Raw genomic sequence first — 24632 nt, 5'->3', positions numbered from 1 at the left:
ATAAACAATATAAGCTGCACGTTTCCTTCCCAATCACTAATCTTTTACAAAATATATGTATTAGATATATGATTACATTGTGGGATTAATCTTATACTCCAGGATACACAATTTTGGTTGTACTGTTCACTATTGTAAAGATGAACTTAATATGACTGAAAAGAGAGGGAGGACTTCCTTACACTCAGGTGATAATGACGCAATGTCTGCTTTCACAAGAAAACACTGAAATGCTTCAAATCGAACGCAAATGCTATCATATGCAAATGCTCATATCTGTCTTAAAAGTAACATTTACAGATCATCATTCCTGATCAGTATTTGTTTCAAATTAAATTCTTATTTATAAAGAACAGAAGCAACTAGCATATTTAGCATTTTTCAAAACCTTAACTATTTGGTTAATCTTTATAATTCTGTGACCAGCCACCACATGAAGATATTATATTGGGTAGTATGGGCAAGTTCAATAACATGCATGATGCTTCACTGTTGGATTTGGGGTAGAAATCCTAGGGAATCTGCAATAGTTGTGATTTGATAAGGTACTGCAACACAAAGATGTCAAATCTCTATTAATTTCCACAGAGATTACTTCTTGAATGAAAACAATGTGTGATAAGCCAGATGGCTTTCTTCTACCACAATGTGTCTCAACATTTTTTTAAAATCTAAAACACATTCACATTCTGAAATATTACTGAGGGCTCTAAAGAACATTTCATTATGTATTTTATATCTAAAGGTATTTGCAGACTTAAAACTAAAACAGCGAAAATTAAAATATGGGTTAATTCTTTCTAAAATGGGATAAACAATGAACATACAACATGATCATATAACTAATACATTTCGGTGGAATGCAATTTTCTTCTCAGAGAAACTTTTGGTGAGAAGTGTTTCACTGTCTTACACTTTGGTGAATCTCCTTGGTGCCTGATTTAATACTAGTATTTATAATTTTATATTTGCACTTTCATTTAATCACTTGTCACATCTTTTATAGGTTGCTATACAGTTTTTTTTTTTTAAATCTGGTCTCACAGTAAAACAAAGCAAAGAAAAATAGACATTCATTTATTTGCAAGTATTTCAAGTGATATGCAATATTCCTTGATATTACATAAGAAATTCTCTCTGTATGTTATTTGATAAGCAAACAGAGATACAGAAGACCCATGAATGCAATCTTCCATTCACTGGTTTACATAAAAAATTCCTATAATAGGCAGGTCAGTGTCAGCTGAAGTTGGGAGCTCAGAATCCCACCTTCTTTTGCCACAGAGTATAGGAAATCATCCCCGAGTCTCTGCCTGCTACCTGGTGCATGTGACCTAGGGCTTGTCTGTCCTGGTCTAGGGTATGACTTCCAACCCTGTATATAGAATGTGACCTCTGATATAACTGGAAGGTCAACAGGACTACGCCTGGCTTTTATCTAACTAGAGAGTCATTTTGGGGTGAAAGAACTACCTGAAAATGTCCTCTTACCCTCCCTTTTCTTAGCCCTTTATAAACCTGGAACTTGGGCTGAATAAACAGACATTCCTCATCAGCTTATCCCTGGTGTAGCCAAACAGCACCCTCTCCTCACCCTTGGTGACCTCAGGGCCGCGTTGGTAGACCTAAACCGCGAAGATAGGGGTGTCAGGGAGTGCCAAATGGTTGACTCCTAGAGTGTTCACTAGCAGGAAGCTGCACTGAAAGAGAACTGCATTGAAAGAGCTGTGATTCCAAAGAGACACTTCAAGAAGGGATGCAGCGACTTATCTGCTGTACCAAACGTCCATTCCTTTAGTAACATCTTTAAAGGCTAGATTTAGTGTAGTCTGAACACTATCTGCAACTTCTCACAGACGTTGAACACCAGTGCCATCTTTCACTTCCAATGGCTCTTTACCTTTGAATTATTCATAACTCAATGTATTGGTAATTTTGAAAATGTTTATTTGTTGAATTACATAGATCATCCAATTTTTGAACCTACTGCATTGTGCTCTTATAGTATCAAAAGCCATACCTTCAGAATCCCATGGGATTCTCAGTAACAGGATTGTCAGTATGTTGTAAACTTTTTTGATGTCATAGACTTCATAAAAGGACTGCAGGGATACCAGGAGCTCTAGACCATAATTAATCCACTATGAACCAGGCAATGATCTGAAAATGTTGGCTCCTATACCTGGTTTGTGGCTTCTTTATTGCCTAATAACTCACTACTGTTTTACAGTAAAAAAAAAAAAAAAACACACACACAGAAATGAGAGACAGAAAGATCTTCTGCCCAATGGTTCACTCCCCAAGTGGTCACAACAAGTGGCTGGGGCTGAGCCAATCTGAAGCCAGGAGCCAGGAACTTCTTCTGGGTCTTCCAGTTGGGTGCAGAGTCTCAAAGGCTTAGGCTTTCCTCGATTGCCTTCCCAGGCCAGAGAGCAGGATGGGAAGCGGGGCTGCCAGGATTAGAACCAGGGTCCACATGGCTACTGTTCTGGGCCCCAAAGCTTTATATTGAATGGCACAGTTAAGTCCTATTGCTATGTTCATCTTGTACATATTCTGTTATTATTCTCATCATATATCATCACAATAGTGATTTAATTACTTGTCATCTCTGTTCTATTTTATAAAATGTGAACAAAAAAACCTATTCTGCCATGTTTTCTGCCAAAAGCCTCAGGGCTAAGGTACATATTTGATGCTTAAAAATATTAGAAGTAGGAGGAAAGGAATAAAGGAAGGAAAGTTTCTGATGATACTGTATTGATACATGGTAAGAGCTGAATATTTATGGAATATCATTTCAGTGTATCTAATATCAAAGTCTGCACTAACTTTGTAGATGACACCAATTTTGACTGAAACTGTAATATTTCTTCCTCTTACATGGCACAATATTAAATTCCTCCCTAAAGCAACATTTTGTTGATATCAAAAAGCAGGGAGCTTTTTTTATGATCAAAAGTCCACGTTAGGGGGCTTGATGTAAGGTAATATTTACTCCATATCCCATTAACATTGTCAGCAACACTGACTTTCCTTTAGTGAGCAAAAATTTCTTGATAAAATTAATTTTCAGGGAGGTATAATGAACATGTACTTAGTAGACACGTTTTAAAGAAACGCATGTTTCTTTTAAAAACATTATTAAAAATGCTTCAAAAACATTTTTAAAAAGTATGTTTTATACATCAGGATATCACTCGATAAAAATAGACATCATTGATGGCATGGACTTTTATGAGATTTCCAATGAGGAACTAAAAATCAGGGTAAGACAAGTTATATTAAGCAGTGGTAGAAAAAATAATGTTAAAAACATCTCTAAGCACATTGAATTATTCTGCTTGATGTTTAGGGAAGCATGGAAATGCTACGAGGATGTTTTACTGTGCCTTGTGAAACATGGCACCATTGTTAAAACGTTTATCTCTCACACATATTGTCTAAATTTGTAAACAAAAATAAATATTTTAAATTTGGAAACAAATTTCTTTAGGGATATGTAGTACATGTACTTGATGCTGTTCTTCTAGTATATTTTTAATGCAAATTTCTAAAGCAGTCGCACTGTGGAGTAATTCTTGTATGCCACTTCTTTCTGTCTATTCAAAATTTTTTATAAAAATATTTTGCATTATTTGAGCTACAAAAATAAACAGATGAAAACCAAACTGTATTTTTTAACTGCAAAACTATTTATTTATCTACATTATAATAATTTCACCCAACAGCAATTTTTCAAGCCTCTTTTCACCACGCTTATATGAAATCATTTTACATGCTTTTGCATGTATGCATAAGTCTAAAAGGGAAGGCATATAATACGGGATTTTGTAGGCTAGTATTAATTAGAGGCGTGAATCTGCAATTTTTTCTTTCAAACAACTTTACATCTTCTATTAGGGACCTGTGAAATTTTAAATTCTTTGTGTCCTTTTCCCTGCACAGACAACAAATTCAGAACTGTTCTGATGGTCACTTCAGCTACCCGCTAGTAAAACCTCTCTTAATCTACATTCACACACCCATGTAAGCTACACACAGACACACTGTATCAAGAATAAAAGCTTGGGCCCAGCGCGGTGGCACAGTGGTTAAGGTCCTCGCCTTGCACACCCGGGATCCCATATGGGCGCCGGTTCTAATCCCGGCAGCCCCGCTTCCCTTCCAGCTCCCTGCCTGTGGCCCGGGAAGGCAGTCGAGGACGGCCCAAAGCTTTGGGACCCTGCACCCGTGTGGGAGACCCGGAAGAGGCTCCTGGCTTCGGACCGGCATAGTATCGACCCGTTGTGCTCACTTGGGGAGTGAATCATCGGACGGAAGATCTTCCTCTCTGTCTCTCCTCTCTGTATGTCTGCCTTTCCAATAAAAAAAAAAATAATAAAAATAAATCTTTTAAAAAAGAATAAAAGCTTAAGCTAAAGCTTAAACTGTTGAAGAAATTTAAAACCGAACTGCACCAGGTGAGGTTTTTGAGCCATTAGTGTCTTAACAGAGATTCCAGTCCTGATCAAATCTCTTCTGTGAATAGGCTTCTTTTAAACATATATGCTACTTAATTTTAAAACTATCTAGCTGGTGGGATAGACACAGAGGTCCAATGAACAAAGGCATTGTTTACAACATCCACAAGTCTATACTTCATAACCTAGCTCCTTGTTAATGCACCTAGGAATCCCAGCAGATGACAGCTCAACTGTCTGACTCTGGCACCAACTGAAACCTAGATGGAGTTTCTGGCTGCTGGCTTGGCCTGGTGCAAACCTCGCTGTTGTGTGCATTTGGAGGGTGAACAAGTGGATGAAGATTCTGCTGTCCATCACTCCTTCTCTGTTATTCTGCCTTACAAATAAATAAACAATGAATCTCAAAATGTAACTTATCATTACACATTTTTTAATGCTACTCAGGTTGAATAGTCATTATTTGAAATACTTGGGACAAAAATTGGATTTCAGAATTTTTTTAAGAGTTTGAAATATTTGCAAATATGTAACAACACACTACAAGGATGAGACTCAAGTCTAACTACAAAATTGCTGTATATTGTGCTGTTGCATGTTATAACTCATATAAACAGCCTGATGATTTTATACAATGTTTTAAATTGTTTTGTGAATAAAACAAAGTTTTATAATAAGCAATTTTCTACTTGTGGCACCATGATGATACTCACATGTTTTGAAACTTAGAATATTTATGATTTCAGATTTTCCAATTGGGGATGTCAGTCCTGTCCATTAGCAGCAAACTGCATGAGCTAAGATTGGCATTATTTTTGACAAACAGGTAAAAAGGCAAAGCCTCCATTTTCATAGATGAGCCTCACATAAGTGAGTAAACATTGAGTGGTGACAAATTCTCATAAGTGTTAGGTTGCAAGTAGGACAGGTGAAAAATTGAGAGCTGGACAGGTCTGTAGACAGAGTTTTGTAAGACCTTTCTGAAGAGGTATTCCCAGGCTAGAGACCTCCATGAAAACCGTTGCTATTCATAAGTTTAAATGGAGTAATATGTGAAGAGGAGTTCAGACGGAAGTAACAGAGAAAGGAAACTGCAAGATTAAGATCAATAGAGAATTAATCAGGGAATTGACAGAGGCTGTGTCACACAGGGCTTTAAATGCCACTGTGTTAAATATTTTTCTCAAGTATTATCTCTATTATCATAACTAGAATTATTTTATAAGTTTAGAGGACTGTTATGTATGGGTATCTCATATGTTCTACAACCATTCTCTTAATTTTGTATAATTAGATGGCTAAAAGATATCTTGCCTAAAAAATAATGTCTTAATCCCTTTGTATATAATATTTTTACCAATTACTAATTATATCAGTGGCAGGGTAGTTTAAAATTTCCTGTTAATTACTAATAACATCTTAAAACAAAAGTTTAAACTTTGTGTGAAAGCAACCAAAACAGAAAATTGTTGCTAAATAAGCTTACTTATTAGTCACTTCTCTGAGATTAATTTGCTTAATTGGTTCAAAAGGGCACAGTGGTAATGCAGTAACAGTTACCGATGAATTGTTGTGCTGGCTTGCATCACTGTTGCTCCAACCAGTGAGCCTCCGTGAGCTTCCTAGGTCATAAATAGCACTTGACAACCATGCTGATGTCTCAAAACATAAGTGCCAATATTATTAGAAAAAAACAATGCTAATTGAGTAATGTAGGCCACTCCCTTCAAAAACATTTCCCCCTTTTGCTCAAAACTCTCACTCCTTGCCTCTATTTAATGCAAGCTGATGAACTCTGATTCTTATTTTACTGAAGTACACTGAAGCAGTTAAAAGAGAGCTTTTGCAAGTCTTAACATCAAAACAATAAAAAGAAATATAAATATAAAAGCAAAGAAATATAAATACATTTTAAATGATTTTCCACACTGTGGAAATTTGTTTTCCTATAAAGAACATCTCACCAAGAAGTAAACACTGATTTCCTCTGTCACAGGAGCTTACCAATTAAGACAAAAATATCATTAAACATCCTGAGGACAGCAATTCCACTGTGTTTCTAACCCTGACTTTCCTCACTCTGGGAATGGTAACCACCTCTTGTGAGTGGACAGCTTCAGGAAAAATAATAGTAGATCGAACAGACCCTAGAGATCTTAAGGGGACAGATGTCACAGGCATACAGCCAACATGTTCTGCTCAAAACAGTCTTTTTTGTTTGTTTCCAAATATCCTTGGAGACTATAACTTAAAATTTGGCCAAAAAATGGTGAAATAACGATCTGGTTTATAAAATATCTTGTGAGAATATGAAATTGAAGAAAGCTTCTTACACTAATGACACTTCAAATAATCCCTGACACTACTCTGCACTGAGATTCTTCTGTATTACCAAACCTCATCTACAGAACCACCAGTTCCTCTCTATTTCTAAACATGCACTTACCAGGATTTGTATTTAATATCAGCTTTAGCTTAACTGTTTAATAATGTTTTCAAAATGAGTTCATGGCACTTGTGTTCTTGTAGAGAAATTTCAAACTTAGAAAACACTCAAGAGAATAGAATCATCCCAAAAATAAAATGTCCACAACTAAGAAAGTGATATAAATCTGGAAAATGTTATCACCACTATAAATCACACTTATAGTGTATTTTTCATTTATCCTAAAGAAAACTGTAAGTTGCTGCATTTCTTAATAAACAGTGGAAGTATTTATTGATCAAGAGTTCATCTTTCCAGGGTCAACAGATTGCACTGCAATACTCTGTCCTCATTATTTCATAAGCAATTAATACTTCATGTCTTTTTGCACAGTACATTATACCCATTATTTATATTAGTCCACATGTTGTTAATTTCTATTAACATAGAAATATCGTCCATTTCTAAATGATATATCCTTAAGAGTAATATAAAAAGAAAAATAAATTCAGTGGTACTACTTATTTGGTTATCTGGCAATATTAAGGTTGGCCATCTCTCTTACTATTTTTTTTTTTCATTGAGAAGAAGGAAGCAGGAAGGAAAAAGACAAGAGGAATTGCATTCATTATACTGCGCACCATGATGTCGCAGTTAACATACTACATAAATGTGCTAAGAAGAGCGAGGTAGGGGAATAGGGTATTAAAATGCTTAATGGAGTAATTGTACTCATAAAATCAGAGTGCAGAACTTCAGTCCACCCATTCAGCAGGCTGCCTGATGAATCCTGTGAACTGGTTGTAACACGGAAGGGCCTAACCAGGCAAACATTTCCTCAGGATCAAAGTGGGCCAAACTGTGTGATATTTTGTTTCCCCTCTCAGGATTAATTGATACTATGAAACACAGTCTCACTAGTAATTCAAATGAAGGATTCCATAATGTGTCATTGATATATTTCCATCAGGGCAGAAAAAGAACACTTCACTCTAATATCAATAAAGCTGCTTTGCTACAAATGACTTTTTACACAGAGGACATTTCATGGAATACTTCCAGGTTCCGTGTGAGTGTGCAAACCTTGGAGTCTCACATGTATCCCTAGCAGGTTACCAGTGCTGATGAAGATAAAGCAAAACTAATTATATTCTATAAATGGTTATTGATTATTAAATCATTTTCCCTTTTTCTCTCTTCAGGCCACATTTCTGATTACATTTGGCATCACACACATTTTCTTTATTAATTATTTATAAAATTATCTTTAAAATGTAGGAGAGAAACACTTTAACTTCTGAATGGAAACGTGTATACTTCCGTATTTCGTTACACAATTCGCAATCAGAAAAGGGTAAATCCAGTACTCTTTGAACTTATTTGCATTGAATAAATAGAATTTATTGAACTGTTTATTGAACATTATTCCCACTTTACAGTGTTTTGAACTAGTACTCCAAAGGTTCAACTACATTTTCAGTGCAAATTATAAGGAAGCATAGGATAGATTTGTTTTTTTTTTTTTTTTTAAAGATTTATTTTTATTATTTTTTCATTGGAAAGGCGGATATACAGAGAGGAGAGACAGAGAGGAAGATCTTCCGTCCGATGATTCACTCCCCAAGTGAGCGCAACGGGTCGATACTATGCCGATCCGAAGCCAGGAGCCTCTTCCGGGTCTCCCATGCGGGTGCAGGTTCCCAAAGCTTTGGGCCGTCCTCGACTGCTTTCCCAGGCCACAAGCAGGGAGCTGGAAGGGAAGTGGGGCTGCCGGGATTAGAACCGGCACCCATATGGGATCCCGGGGGTGCAAGGCGAGGACCTTTAACCACTTGCGCCACCGCGCCGGGCCCTAGATTTGTTAACATATGAAAAGAAACAGGGAAATAGTAACTTATTCACTATTACTTTGGTTCCTTGGAAGCAGCAACACCTATCTGTAAAATCTATTGAGTCATATGTTGTTATAGTTTTCATTTGTTTCCCACATACATGCAGAGACAGGAGGGAGCAACAAAGAGAGAAAGAGCTAGACAAGCATCTTTTATTTTCTTTTTTTTAAAGATTTATTTTATTTTATTAGAAAGTCTGATATATAGAGAGGAGGACAGACATGAGAGGAAAATCTTCAGTCCATTGATTCACTCCCCAAATGGCCACCATGGTTGGAGCTGTGCCAATCCAAAGCTAAGAGCCAGGAGCTTCTTCCAGGTCTCCTATGTGAGTGTAGAGTCCCAAAACTTCGGGCTACCCTCCACTGCTTTCCCAGGCCACAAGCATGAAGCTGGATGGGAAACGGGGCTGCTGAAATTATAATCAGTGCCCATAAGGGATCCGGGCATGTACAAGGCAAGGGCCTTGACCACTAGGCTACCACTCCTGGCCCAATTTTTTATTTCTTGATTCACTCTCCAATGGTTCCAAAAGTCAGGCCTGGGACCAACTAATGCCAAGAGCCTGCAACTCCATGCAGGCCTCCCAAGTTGGTGGCTGGTACCAGTATACCATCCAGGTTTCCCATGTAGTGGAAGAGACTTGAAGCACCACCTGCTCATGAGCAGGAAGTTGAGTCTCAAATATAGATACCAGGGCTCAAATCTAATATTCTGATGAGGTTATGGACATCCCAGGTAGTGACTTAATTGCTGTACCAAAGTCCCACTCTTCATTTTTGTTTAAAGATTTTTAATTCTTCGAAAGGAAAGTTACATAAAAAAGAAGGGTTAAGAGAGACAGATCTTCCATTCATAGATTCACTACAATAGCTGCAATTGCTGGGGATGACAAACAGAACCTAGAGTCCAGTTGTTTCTTTGGGGACTTCCAAATGTGTGCACAGGCCTAAGGCCTTGTGTCTTCATCCACTGCTTCCCCATGCACTTAGGCAGTGAAGTAGACTGGAAGTATTACACCCTGGAAACAAACTGGTGCCCATATGAGATGCTGGTACTGCAGACAGTGTCATGGTTTTTTAGAATATGGTACTGAGTAACAATTATGGTTCTAGAATAATTTCCATAATGTAGGCTCTGGAGAACAAACATGTGGTAATTCTATAGATCATGGTTGTGTCTGTTTCTTTTTATTTCTAGCAGGAGACTATCTTGTATCTTGAAACATAGATTTATATGCTGTTACTTTGCATAGTTAGCTTTTACAAACTTTCCCCAGTCAGTGATAATCCATTATAATAGACGAAATATGACTTGACTTATTTCAACAGCAAATTATTCCATCATCTTCTTATTTTCCAATGTCAAAAGAGGTCACAATTTTAGTGGTTTTTTTCATATGATATAATATTTAAATGGTAATTATATCTAGATTTTAAAAGCAAATATCAAAATGGTTTCAGTGCTAACTTTCTAGAAGTTTCCATCAAATGTGAACACTATCAAATGTGTTCACTAAACAGATATATGCTCATCTATAACTGAATTACTTTTATTTATGGTCGGATAACTTTCTGATAACGTAATGAAAGCTGAGCAATAGGTCCTTGCATCCCTAGTTACCAGAGGTTAAATAATAACAAACCATGTTATATTCACAGTAAAATAATCTCCATTTCTCTTGTGTGGTATCCAAGTTTACTGTTCTATTTTCTAAATGTAGTTACATGATTCAGTGATATCACCCCATATAGCGCAAATAGAAAATGACATCTGAAAACAGTCATATTTAGGAAAGATTAGAATATAAATTTTACATAAGTAATATATACTAATTATTATAACCAATAAAGTAGAAATTTTTATGGATAAGCAAAAGACGACTAAAAGTTTTCCCATACCTATTACACAGAAAAAAATATTTCATATATTTCATTTTCCCAGGTAAAAACAAATATGTGAATTGCCATATTTTATATGCATTTTCCTTCTAAGTGCTATATATTTTGATGTTAAGATTTATAATACAAATAGCATCTCTCTTCAAAATAACTAAGTTGGTGGTTTCAATTAAATATCATTTCCCTGCATTTTACATATAAACAGGAGAATCACAACTGTCAAAAACAGTACAACAAAATAAAAGACTATCTGAGGAATTATCAAAAGTATGAATCCAAATAGCCAAATACAATTAATATTCAAGTATAATTGGCTATAATATAATTAGACAATTTGAATTATAGACTAATTTCATAATGATTTCCTGAACAAGAAATCTATTAATGTATCAGTTCAGGAAATAGCACACTTCATGTTGGAAATATTTAGTTTTGCATTAATATTTAATGAAGAAAAATAACTTGGAAATAATTATTATTTATTGTGTATGCTTATTTGTTACTATCATAGCATATATCACTTTATATTCTCATTATGAACTTAACAGCTATATCTTTATAATACAATGCTTCTTACTAATGGAAGCATGAGGATAATAATTGAAATATATTAATTGAAATTTTAATAATAAATGTTGGATTGCCACAATTTTAACATATATTAGCTATTAAAATTGTGTGTGCAAAAGTACTGAAGTTCCAATAGGATGACTGTATGCTTCATTTTTATAGAAACCATTTCATCCCTGAAAATATGTACCACTTTAGCTGATGACTGTGGTTTCACTTGTAAAAATTAAATTATGTAGTTCATCAGGAAAAGTAGAAGATATATTGTGAACAATGGTAATACAACAATCTCAACTTAGCTAGCCAATTTGCCCTAAATTTTCATGCTGTTTTTTTTTTTTCACTTCTTGCCAATATTCACTGTGAAAGAATCACATACTTATGAAAAATGTTTTCTGGAAATAACCATTTTTCTTTCACAAATAGGTATGTCACAGATTTTTGTTTCTTTCATTGTATTTTCCATATTTCATCATGAGATTCAAAGCAACTCATTCACTTACATGATAGACACTTTCCAACCTTTAGTGAGTTGGGAAAAACAGTAGCTTGCATTTAAATTTTAAGTATTGTCAAGAGTTTCAGGATCTCTATTTTTCATGCAACTGTACATTTTTTTCAACCAGTATTACTTCCTTCTGTCACTGTTTTATTTACATAGTGGGAAATAGTTGCAAATACTGAAGGGTTACATGGTATAAATACCCATTTCTCAAATTCTCTGAGCAGGGAAGGAAAGAAAAATGCAGTACAGATAACTATATAATGTAGCCCTTTATTGTTTTCCATTAGATTACTTGTTAAAAGGAAAATATTACATTTTCATGTGTTCTGCCAAGCTTAGCCTTGGTATATAAGATAAAAAGAAATAGAAATACATTAACTGCTTCAACGCCAGTGTGCTTTGTAAGAATTCTGACTCTGAATTACCACACCCTTAACTTGTAATGTTTAAGAAGTGGATTCAACACCCATACCCAAGGTCATGAAATCACAAGCTTTATTTGATGTTGATAGTTATCATGTGAAGTAGTGAGCACAATTATAGAACATTTGTACAACCAGTCTGGTTGAAATCTCCCCTCTCTCCTTATTTCCTATTAACCAACACTGATCTGCTGATCTGCTGGATTATTTTACTCAGCTAGAATGCCTGAACACCTGCCCGGCAATTTTTAATGTGGTTATCCAACGTTGAAAGTAGCATTAAAAGTCATTCCAGTGTGGAGTTTCTTTGAAGAATGTGGATAATAGAGAAGCAGAGATGTATAAATTGGGTAAGGAATTCAAGACCTAGAGAAGGTGTGCCTGCTTTTCTCACATGCAGGCAAAGCAAGAACAACTTATTTTCATTGGTCACAGCAGCTTCCTGAAAGGACTGCTTGCTACCAAGGGTATGGAGGGTCATGTCCCTTGTAAGAATCTCAAACACTATCCACTGGAATGGATTTTCCAGATGACAATGAGAACTTGTCTCACATGTGATCAGACACATCTCAGAATCTCTGGTTCTTTTGTTCTTTCATGTCACCTTATTCTATAGACTTGGCTATCACTTTCGAATAACAAAAACCATATTATTTCTAATTGGCATAATGTCACAAATCATAGTTTTTAAGAAAGAGGATGATCAAAGTGCTTTTTAAGCTTTTCTATGTTACTGTATACTATATATGTCTCTTATAGACATTTCTAACTCTTCCACCCTTTATCCCTCCCTACAAAATATGACTGCATGAATAATTTCCAGTGATATTTTTTCCCTTTTATACTTTTTTTCTAGCAATTGGAGCCTTTTTAACATGTACAGTAAATCTCTGTTTTAAGAATGTCAACAAATTTGCCAGGACATTCTCTTCTAATGAAGTAGAAAAAAAGAAAATTTAATAATTTTCCCATTGTATCATATATGAAGACACATAAGTTGAAACTCTGAAGAGTCAATATTTGCAACTGCCTTCAATAGATTACCTCATTTGACTTAGTTTTTATTAGTTACATTTCAGTAGAAGAAAAAAGCAGTTTTAGATATTTAAACTCTACTCTGCTTCAACGATGAAATCACTCATGTTAAAAAGATAATAGCAACACAAAACAGTGTACAAAGTTCTCTTTATGAATAAAAACTGTTATTCTAAGTCTTTTATAAAGCTTCTTCAGAATAAAATATTTGTTTACCATTTCTCTATTTCTCTGTGTCATATTTCTCCGGCACTTATTTTTTCAAATAAAACCGAATGATTAAATCATGTTGCTGTTATTTGTGTTCAACTAGGAAAACATTTAATGGAAAAATATGCAATGTCTGTCTCTTCAACTCTTCCAAGATGTTATCTCTGAAATATTTCTAAATATTTATCAGTAGTCTCTCACAAATGAATGTTAAACATCAGGGAACATCAACACCATGTAAATAATCAATTTTCAAACTAGTCTTGCTTTAAGTTATATATTTTATAACACAATTGACATGTCTTCAATGATAAAAATGCATGTTATAGTTAAGGACACCACTCAATTTACCCTTCTGCAAGGTACATCTAAGCAACATGATCAGGGTGAGATTCTGGCTTGCTTACAAAGACATGTTAGCATGCTACTGATGATTCAGGCAAATCATCCGTAAATTACCTTTGAGAGGTCCCCGGCCTCCAAATAGAAGCAGATAACAAACACATTCCACGTAACCCAGAGGACTAGCCAGACAGCATACTGCAGAGAAGCAAGAAAGAAATAACATGTGATTATTCTGGAATCAGTTCAGCAAGATTCAAAAAGCATTTGAACTCTTGAAACCCTAAACTTTCAGACTAGTGAGAAGAATTACATACTGTATCTTTCTGAGGAATTAAATCATACAGACATTTATTTCTTTGTTTAGTCATTCCCAGGTTTTGGTCCTAATATTCAAATATTTTAAGGACAGTTTCTACGTTTTAAGACAGGATAAATCATAAGCTGCATTTCTACTTTCACGTGGAATGATTACGGTATCTAGACATCAATAAATGTACCATATATATTCAAAAGAAAACTTATGTCTTTGCCCAGTGAATCTTCTCCATTTTTTATTTCTTTAAAGATTTATTTTTTTATTGGAAGGCAGAAATACAGAAAGAAAGAGTTAGAGAGAAAGATCTTTCATCTACTGGTTCATTCCTTAATTTGCCCAACAGCTGGAATTTGGGTTGATCTGAAGCCAGAGCCAGGAGATTCTTCCAGGTCTCTCACGCGGGTACAGGGTTCCAGGGCTTTGGGACATTGCTTACTGTTTTCCCAGGCGACATGCAGGGAGCAGGATGGGAAGTGGAACAGCAGGGACAAGAACCAGAGCCCAGCTGGGATCCCAACAGATGCAAGGTGAGGATTTAGCCAGTAGGCTATTGCACTAGACAGGAAAATTCTTCATACAGAAATAATATCCAAACTTTTTCTAAGTTACCAAGAACTATCTTCAATCTGCTCTCAAGCCCTTGTCACATTTAATCGGTTTTTTTCTCTTTGGTGTCTCTTTCATTTCTTTGTTAACTCCTAAATTTTTTTTTTTTTTGGTCTCACTATCTCCCATGTAGCTCTAATTTTAACATCTTTTCTACCTCGTGTATCTTCTTCAATAATCACATTTTTCTTGCCAAGACATGCTTTTGATCAGTCAGCAAAATTTTCTGAGCACCAAGAAGGTAACATGCTAGAAGATAGTGAAGATCCAGAGACCAATTTAAATTTTCCCTGAATTCAAGTCAAGATCAATTTTTACAAAGTTATGGTTTTATAAAAGAATCATAAAACATACACACCACAAGCACAAAAATAAAGGAATAAAAAGTTTAACAAAACAGATGGAGCAACATTCAGAGATAATAAATCAAATTCACAAACACCTAGATGAAAGTGTGGCAAGTTGAGAGATTTATGTGGGAAGGGTATTGTAAACAAAGAAACAGCAAATGTGAATTTAAAATAAAATGGACAAAAAGACCAAGTATCCCTCCCTGCTAAGTAACTCAATGATTTCCGTGCTTTTTCAAGTTTTTTTATTGTACTATTCAAGCATATCCATTATTTTATTCCATATTTACCTTTTGAAACACATTTCACTCAGTTTATCTCTTGAGTCTCTGGAAGCAGGCATTGATTACCTGAAGTTCCATGTACAAGGACGGTTATTTTCCACTCCTGTGGATTTTGTGCATTTTTCATTTATCACTGAATATTTTTGTTTCTTCCAGACATGCTTATCATTACTTTTCATCATAGATCATTGAAATATCACCTTCTGAGTGATACCAAGTCCAAACTGATAGAAACAAAGTCTGTGCTCTAATATATATTACTTACTATAATTTCATTCCAAACATCTATCTCTTTTTTGCATCCTTTCTTCAATGTACAGTTGTAGAAATATATTCCAATGTACTATTGGAGAAAAAGTATTTTTGTTGTTTATAACCTTATATTATTAATTTAGTACTTCATACAAAATAAGCATTCAGAAAATACATTGGAAACCAGCGAATTAGTGAGAAGCAGCATGGAGAAATTATTTTCAGATTAAGCATACATTCATTTCTTCTGGACCTAGATATTAAAGCAGTAGTCCCATTTACATGGTGAGAGCAACTGAGAGTCCTACATGAAAAGTTTATAGAACAGTAAATGGTGAGTCAGTTGTTTTGCAAAGTTGATGAACTCATCTAACTGCTCAATTTTTACATTACTGATTACAGAATAGACGAAGAAGCTATATAAGGCGAGGGCAAGAAATGAAGACAGGACCAGGAAGATGAGCAGGTTACAGAAAATGAGGAACTTTGAGTTAGCCAGTGATCTAAAGAGGAATTTATTATTCAGCATTGATAAATATAAATTTATGTCCTTATTCAGTGTTGATAAATTTATACACATATTTTTTTGCTTCACAGATCAGAACTATATTTGCCAGGTCCTACCTTAAAGATAATGAGAAAACAAAGGATAGGTTTCAATCACTTGGTTACAGGGAAACAGAAAAGGGGACGGGGCAGGCAGGGGTAGAAATAGAAATAGAGGTGTAGAAAAGTAAGAGATAGGCAGAGAAGTGGTAAGTAGAGACAGAGACAAAGATAGGTAGAGAGGTAGGAAGGTAGCGAAAAACGTCTAGGTCCAGGTTAATAGGAGTGTTTATGATCATCCCTCTCTGATGCAGAAGAGAGTGTTACACAAACACTAATTATCAAATACAAGAGTAACAGTGCAATAAAATGCCTAGCAAGAATTAAGGAAAGACACGGTATTACACATATCAAATATTTCAGCAATTTGTCACTGGCAGGCATACTACTTGATATGGCCTTAAAGGATGTCATTATTGTACCTCTTCTTAATAACTGAAATTATCTTTAAAGCTCATTAAATGCTAAGAATAGTATCTTCCTCTGTGTGCTATATGTGGCATGGCTCTACTCAAACTATATGCTTTAAATATACAATAATATCATCTTGAATCTTCACTCAAACTAATTTAGGATTTATCAACAGTTAGTGACTTACATTTTTGCCCTTGCTTAAAAGTAAAGTATAGTAATTTTGCTTTTAAAATCCCAAGCTAAAGCCTTATGTTTCAATCACTAAAATTAATAGCCTTATAGAAAGATAAGACAGTGTGTCACACACAGCAAATGGAGATTAGGAACTCAGGACATACTACCTGGTTCTGTCACACAAGAGCTTTGTACCTGCATTCAAAGCACATGGTCTCATCACACATCAGATTCTTAATGTGAGACAGATGTTAGCACATTCCATATTAGCACACTTGTATGAAAACATGAGAGCGAATTGAAGACATATTTGAAAGTTCAGATACTTAGGGGTACCACCGCATGTTGTTATCTTATTGTAATTGTAATCCCCTTATGAAAATAATACAGCAATAATATCAAAAGTTTTGTATCTTTGATTATTAAAATATACTTTCCACATTAATGTGTCTAATGGTCCCTTGGCCAGCAAGTCAAACCCAGACACTCGTTGTCTTTGTGGAACCTTTATTGTGGAGATGACACAGCAAAACCAGTGCGCAGCGGCTGCACAGCGGCCGCCATGCAGCCGCCGTGCAGCCGCCACATGACGAGGCGCACAGCAACTACATCTTGGCAAGATGTGCTCTCTCCCTCTCTCTCCCTCTCCCTCTCTCTCTCTCTCTCTCTCTCTCTCTCTTTTTGTCTCCCTTATATTGGGTAACTCGGCCAATCAGCGTAAAGGTCAGCTCTGCATGCAGCAGGCAGGCCAATCCTCACACAGATCACGCGCTGTCCACGCGCCATCCACGCACCCCTGGGCCAATCACAGCAGACTTCCTGAAACTTGTTTTTTCTACCACAGCAGGAAGCATCAGTTCGGCGCCTGTCTGTCTAGGGTGTGGGCTGCAGGCTCTCTACAGCTCCCCACAGCTAACATATTCTTTCATTTAATTGAACTGCATTCAACATGTTTCTTGTTGTAACACATTGTTCCTTAAAATAAAATGAGAATTACATACATTTATATATTATGTATATATTTATACATATATATCTATATGTGTATATATAAACACATAGGAGTTATTTGAATGAGAGCTACAAATAGAGAGGGACATAGAAGGAAACTTCCATCCTTGATTTACACCCCACATGCCTGCAGTGGCCAGGGGTAAAGGCAGGAGTCTAGAATCCCAAGCAGATTGTCCACATGAGTAACAGTGGCAGGAGAATTTGTGCCATCTTCTGTTGCTTTCTTTTCTTCACTTATTCATACAAACTGAACAATTTTCACATATCTCAGATACAGACTTAGGAGTATAATTATGTTTCCCATCTTACCCTCTCACTGGGACTTGTTCCCCACCCTCACCCCTCATTTGTTCTTTTTTAAAAATTACAATGAGCAGTTTTAGTTCACTTCAAAATTAGAAGCTTAACACTCCATTATTAAAATAATTTAACAAATAGCAATTAAGAAACAACCTAGCATTCTGCAAGTGGATAGACAATGGATATAAATTATAAATAAAATCTCAAAATGTCAATCTCACTCAACATTATGGTTTCTAGTTGTATCCTTTTTGTTACAAAAGATAGGATTTAATTCTTTTTATGACTGAATAATACTCCATAGAGTATATGTACCACATAAATCTGTTGATGAATATCTGGGTTTTTTCCATAAGTCAGCTATTGTGAATTGAGCTGCAGTAAACATAAGGGTACAATTTTCTCACATGCTGATTTCATTTGATTCTGGTTAATCTAAGAGTGGGTGACTGGATCATTTGGATGATCTACATTAATATGTCTAAGGAATCTGCAAAATGTACATCATAATGGTTATAGTACTTTACATTTCCACCAACAGTGGATTAAGATACCTTCCCCCCATATCCTCATCACCATTAATTGTTTTTTAATTTTCAGATGACTACCATTCTAATTGGGGTGAGGTAAAACCACGTGGTGGTTTTTAATTTATATCCATGACAGATAATGATTCTAAGCATTTTTTTCATTTTAATGTTGGTCATTTGTGTCTAAAAATTGCCTGTTTGTGACATTTTGCTGGATTCTTTGTTGAGTTTCTTGATTTCTTAATAAAACCTGGATATCTATCCACTGGAAATTATATATGGATATATCCATCCATTGGAAATTAACCATTGTATAATTTCCAAATGTATCTCACATTCAGTTTGTTGCCTCTTCAACTAGCTGACACTTTCTTTGCACAGCAGAATCTTCTTAGCATTACAAAACTGATTTTTTAAAAAAAAATTTTACTTTATTTTTGGAGTCATTTCCAAGAAGTCTTTACATATACCAATATCTTTCAGAGTTTCCTGATATTTTCCTCTATCAATATGATCGTACCAAGTCATAGATTTAAATTCTTGTACCATTTAGAGTTTATTTTTATAAGGTAAAGATCATGCTTCTTACTTCTACACACATATAGATCCAATTTCCCTAGCATATCTGCCAGGTACACTTGAGGGGAGACTGACCAGAAATAGAGTAGCAAGCACTTGAACTGGTGTTCATATGGAGGATGCCAGTTTTGCAGTGACCTAACCCACTATGCCAAAATGGCCCACTTTAATATGTTTTGTGTGTTTCTTATATACCTTTATATTTAAAACTGATGTATAATAAATAGACACATTTGTGAAATACCTGTGAGTCTTTCTAAATGTGTACATTGGGTACAAATTTAGTCAGATGAAGATCTCTTTCTCCTCAAACATTTAACATTTCTCTAGGGTGAATCATTAAAATCCTTTCTATTTTAATTTTTAGTGAAATACACACTATATTATTTTTTATAACCATCTACCTTTTTATATGCACAGAACACCAGAAGTTCTTACTTATGTGTAATATAACAATAAATTCTGAAACCCAATCCTGGGTTCCTTGCTATTTGTCAAAGGATGGGAAAGGGTTAGGCAAGTAGCCAATTGGCCACCTTGGGATATAATATTCTGGGACACACCTGGGTCTCACGGTCATGAGACCTTTCCATTTAGGGGAACATGTTGGGCTCAAGTAGGATTCAGGATGATACAGCCTGAAACAAGTATATCTCACCATACCATGGATGTTTGCACAGTGCTACAGTGAGGCTGCCGTCTGGCTTTAGCCACTGCTTAGAGATGGAGGCAAACAGTATTTGTCTCATATTTGATTTACCTGCCTTAGCATTGGGTCCCAGTAAAGATACCATACTTCTTGCTACACAAAATTGTGGATGGGTGACAAAAGTAACTGTGTGGCCACTAAATGGCACCCACCATTCTGAGCCACAATCGAGTTTTATACAATCAACAGATACTACAGTCAGGGATGCATGGCACTTAAGGGAAGAGTCATAGGGTACACATGACAATGACACATGTTTAAACAAGTTCACTCCATCATAGCTCATATCTCAATGGTCTGGAATGTCCAGACACTAACTTGGAGCCATTTCCTGGAGCAAGATGAACAGTTTGTATATAGAGGTTCTTGTGCTTAATCAGGTGTGGGATCTCACCCACGGTGGCCTCTGAACTCTAAATTCCTAACTTCTCCTGCCTGTACTGCTCCTTCTAAGGCTGGAGTCTTGCTCCATTCTCTGTAGGAGGTTTTAAGAACTCCCTTTGACTGACTAATGAGGACCCAAGTTTCCAATCTGGGGTACAGGTGTGGAACAGTGGTTGTGGAGTGCTGCAAGCATGGCTTCTGCCTTGGTGGTTGTGGTACTGGGTTTCAATCTAAGATGTGAATGTAATTTGCTCTCCCTGTACCAACTAGAAGGTGAAGTGTCTGTCCAGGCAGTGTTGTGTTGTGTTAGGGAAGAATAAGGTGAGCAACCCCTTCCTTCCTTCAATCCATCTTTTCAAATTGTTGCACTAAAATCATGTACTATATTCCTTTACCTGATTTCTGTAACTGTTTTGAAGACCACTTGGTGCTTGAGTAGCTGTTGGAACTGCTATCCTTCTGGGGACGTGTTCAATCTTGTCTTAATCAGCTGCTTTCTATCATTTGTTTATGATTCTCTGCCCTCCACAATCTTCTGCAATACTTTGTGATTATACTGCTGGACACCTTGTAAATCATTTTTAACCAAATCAATCCAGAGGCACATTCATTGGAGGTACATAGTAACTGTACTTCATAACTTACTATTATCCATTTAGTCCTACAAATATGTAGGCCTACAAATGAAAAGCATCAACTTCAGTGGTGTAGTTCCTTTAACAAGCACAGAAACACAGATGTTGATTCTTGAAATGGCAACATTATCGAAAGTTATAGCTGACTTTATCTTGTTTAACTTTGTTCACTAATTTTCTCAGGTTAACTGTCTTATACCCATTACTCATTATATTTCTTTGGTAGTCTGTTTTAATTTTTGTACTTGTTTCTCACATTTTAGTAGCCATCATTTATCTAAGTTAAAGATCTTCCAATTAGATTTGGCCTACAAAGATTTTTACATTCCCTTGCAACTTGGGCTCAAAGTGAGTTATTATTGAGAACAATAAGCCCTATTGTTCATCCTGTTCTTAAAGTTATTCACCTGAATTATTTAGGTATACACAGATCTATACTAACTTGTTTCTAGTCACTGTAGTGAGCAAATGTCATATAACTGACACTTTTCCAGTTAGAATAAAATTGGAAATGATGTTCTGCCCAAGAGATATAACCTAACAAGATAACAAAGTATCGTATTACTATATATTACTTGACTTGTAGTTTTTTGCTACAAAACCAATTTTGGTACATCATTATTGTTTTCATGAAAAAAAAAACCTTTTATTTTATGTTTCAAATAGAAACGTCCAGGTGTTGTCTGTGATGAGATAGAAATTAAACTGCATAATGTATAAGATGTTGTCTGAAATATCAGGTGAGTGAGTAGAAGACTGATTCCACTTGATTTTCAACTAAATAATTACAAGTTATTAATTGAGACAAAATGCCTGAATCCTCAAAAATTTTTTATTGAATTTGTAGCTCATTATAAAATTTAATTAGGTATAAAAGATAATACTTATTTATAGTATCAAAGATGACAATTCAAATACTGTAAAAGAGACCAGCTGCTGATATATAGCTGATCATATAGAAATTAGTATATAACACAATATAAAGACTAAGACAGTGACAAATACTTTATTTAAGAGTAACAGGGAAGACTTTAGTTGGCTATCAGCGTTTCAATATATTTCTCTCCAATAAAGATATGGAAAATTAAACTGATATTGAAAAATTATAAAGTCTATTTACCAAAGCACAAAATATTTTAATCTTAATATGGAATCTCAAGTTTTCATAAATATAATAAATATTAGTTTAAACTCAGTTGAGAAAAATAAGGCCTTATGTTTTCTAAATAACAAACAAACAAACAAACAAACAAAAACCTGGAAAACAGGCCCTGCACAGTAGTCCTCAGTGTGAACATGCCGGGATACCATATGTACACCAGTTCTAATCCCGGTGACCTCACTTCACATCCAGCTCCCTGTTTGTGGCCTGGGAAGGAAGTCAAGGGTAGCCCAAAGCCTTGGGACCCTGTACCTCCAAGGAGACTTGGCAAAAGTTCCTGGCTCCTGGCTTCAGCTCAGCTCAGTTCAGTTCAGTCACTTGGGGAATGAATTAGCAGGTGGAACATCTTTTTCTCTGTCTCTCCTCCTCTCTGTATATCTGACTTTGCAATAAAAATAAATCTTTTAAAAAAAAACTGGAAAAGGATGGTATTGCTTTAGATAAATTAATTTTTATACATTTCATATGTTACCAGTGACTGTAAAATCAATTTCAGGGAAAATGGAGTTGCCTTTAAAATATCAAATTATAGAAACCAGTATTAATTGAAATAGGTATTTAGATTTATTCATTAAAAAGATTTATTTGAATTTATGCTTTTTACATGCGTATAATCTCTTTTTAAATAATAAATTATCAACTTTTCATTTTAAAACAGCATAGTGATAGAAACAGGGAGAGAGGTTTTCCTTTTCTTGGTTCACTCCACAAATGGCTGCATTAGCCAGAATTGCATCAGGCCAAAGCCTGCATCCAAGACTTCTTCAAGGTCTCCCACATGGGTCTAGGTGCCCAATCACTTGGGTTATCCTCTGATATTTTCCCAGATGCACTAGCATGGAGCTGGATGTGAAGTTGAGAATTTAGAACTCAAACCAGCACCCATATGGGATGACGGGCCCTGCAGGTGGCAGCTTAACATGCATTGTCACAATGCCAATCCCAACTGCTTACATTCTAAGGGCTAACTGTGGTGGGTCTTGAGTTGGTATTCACTAAGTACTATGTAGATATAAGTAACTATAACAAAATGAAACTGAGAAACATCATAGGTTATATCTGTTACTCTCCTCATATGATTTATATTTATCATTGAATGTTACCTATAGAAATGCTTTCAAGTGTGATTATTTTTACTATGATGCAATGCTGTTATCATTCCACCAGTATTATTAACATCAAGCAGCTAATATAAATGGAATAATGCTATAGTTTAAGTGAATGGTGAGAGAACCATTCCTAAGAAACACTGAATTGACAAATACTGTTTTTCTATTTTTTTTTAAAGATTTACTTTATTTTTATTGCAAAGTCAGATATACAGGGAGGAAGAGAGACAGAGAGGAAGAATTTCCATCCGATGATTCACTCCCCATGTAACTGCAATGGCCAGTGCTACACCAATACGAAGCCAGGAGCCTGGAACTTCCTGTGGGTCTCCCACATGGATGCAGGGTCCTTGACTACTTTCCCAGGCCTCAAGCAGGGAGCTGGATGGGAAATGGAGCTGCTGGGATTAGAACCAGTGCCCATATGGGATCCCTTGCGTTCAAACAAAGGACTTTAGCTGGTAGGCCACCGTGTTGGGCCCAGCAAATACTGTTTTTCAAACAGTTCCTTTAAGCAAGTAAATGACTAGGTCTTTTAGTGTAGACATTGAAGGTGTTTTAATAGATAGTAGTACACATGTGTACTTGTAAGACAAATAATCATAGACAAAATGGTAAAAGTAAGTTAATCTTTTGTTCAAAGTCATTTATGATTTAGGTTAGTTTTCTCCTCTCAAATAATAGTATTATTTTATTAGTTTAGGCATTTTCATTATTGCCTTGTATACTACTTTGATAAAAAGTGGCCAAAGCAAAGCAAGTCATTTCTTAATTGTTGATTATTTTATGATGAATGACAGTCTACTTTGTTGAAAGCTTGTGTTATAATTCATAAAACTCTCCTTTCAGATCTCATATCACAGAAACAACATCTACATCAAAATACAGTGGTATATACTTTGTTGTTTATCCAGAGTTGAAGGTTCTCCTATGTTTCCCTGATCAAAATCCAATGTTATATCACCTGTTAGAAAACCAATGCAAATCAAGGATCATTATGCAGATTCTAGAAGACAGATTTCAACCTTTTCATTTTCCACTAATGTTGCTATTACATGATGAAACCTCTTTGCAATTTTATAACTGCATAGGAATTTTAAGAATTGCAGAACTTTTACCACCTTCTAAAATATTAGTATTTTATCCAACTATGTAACTTTCTTATTGTATAAGATATTTAAATTGTTAGGTCTTTTTGTTCACCCTACTATGGCTATAACAGCCAGGAATGGATTAAGCTGAAGTCAGGAGCCAACAGTTTCATCTACAATAGCTATGATATCACTAAGTGACAAAATAACATGGGACTACTCACCAATGCAAATGTAGGCTATCATTGTCTGAACTGTCACTATGAGATACATGACTGCTCTATAACTTGGTTATAATACCAATATAATACAAATGCTATAGAAAATTGACAACCAGCATTGTTGAGGG

General features: G+C 35.5%; 1 protein-coding gene across 1 annotated transcript in view; it reads right to left on the bottom strand.

Moving 5' to 3' along the window:
* NKAIN2 (sodium/potassium transporting ATPase interacting 2) overlaps positions 1–24632 on the bottom strand; it is a 968735-nt gene that overhangs the window by 417110 nt on the left and 526993 nt on the right. The window contains exon 3 of the mRNA XM_040965392.1: positions 13883–13963. Coding sequence (XP_040821326.1) covers positions 13883–13963 — 81 coding nt within the window. The remainder of the gene's footprint in view (positions 1–13882; positions 13964–24632) is intronic.

The sequence above is a fragment of the Ochotona curzoniae genome, unplaced genomic scaffold, assembly GCF_017591425.1.
Source record: "Ochotona curzoniae isolate NIBS_2020 unplaced genomic scaffold, NIBS_Ocur_1.0 scaffold_3890, whole genome shotgun sequence".
Taxonomy (NCBI): domain Eukaryota; kingdom Metazoa; phylum Chordata; class Mammalia; order Lagomorpha; family Ochotonidae; genus Ochotona; species Ochotona curzoniae.
The sequence above is the reverse complement of the archived record's forward strand: the minus strand, read 5'-3'. Positions and strand labels throughout refer to the sequence as shown.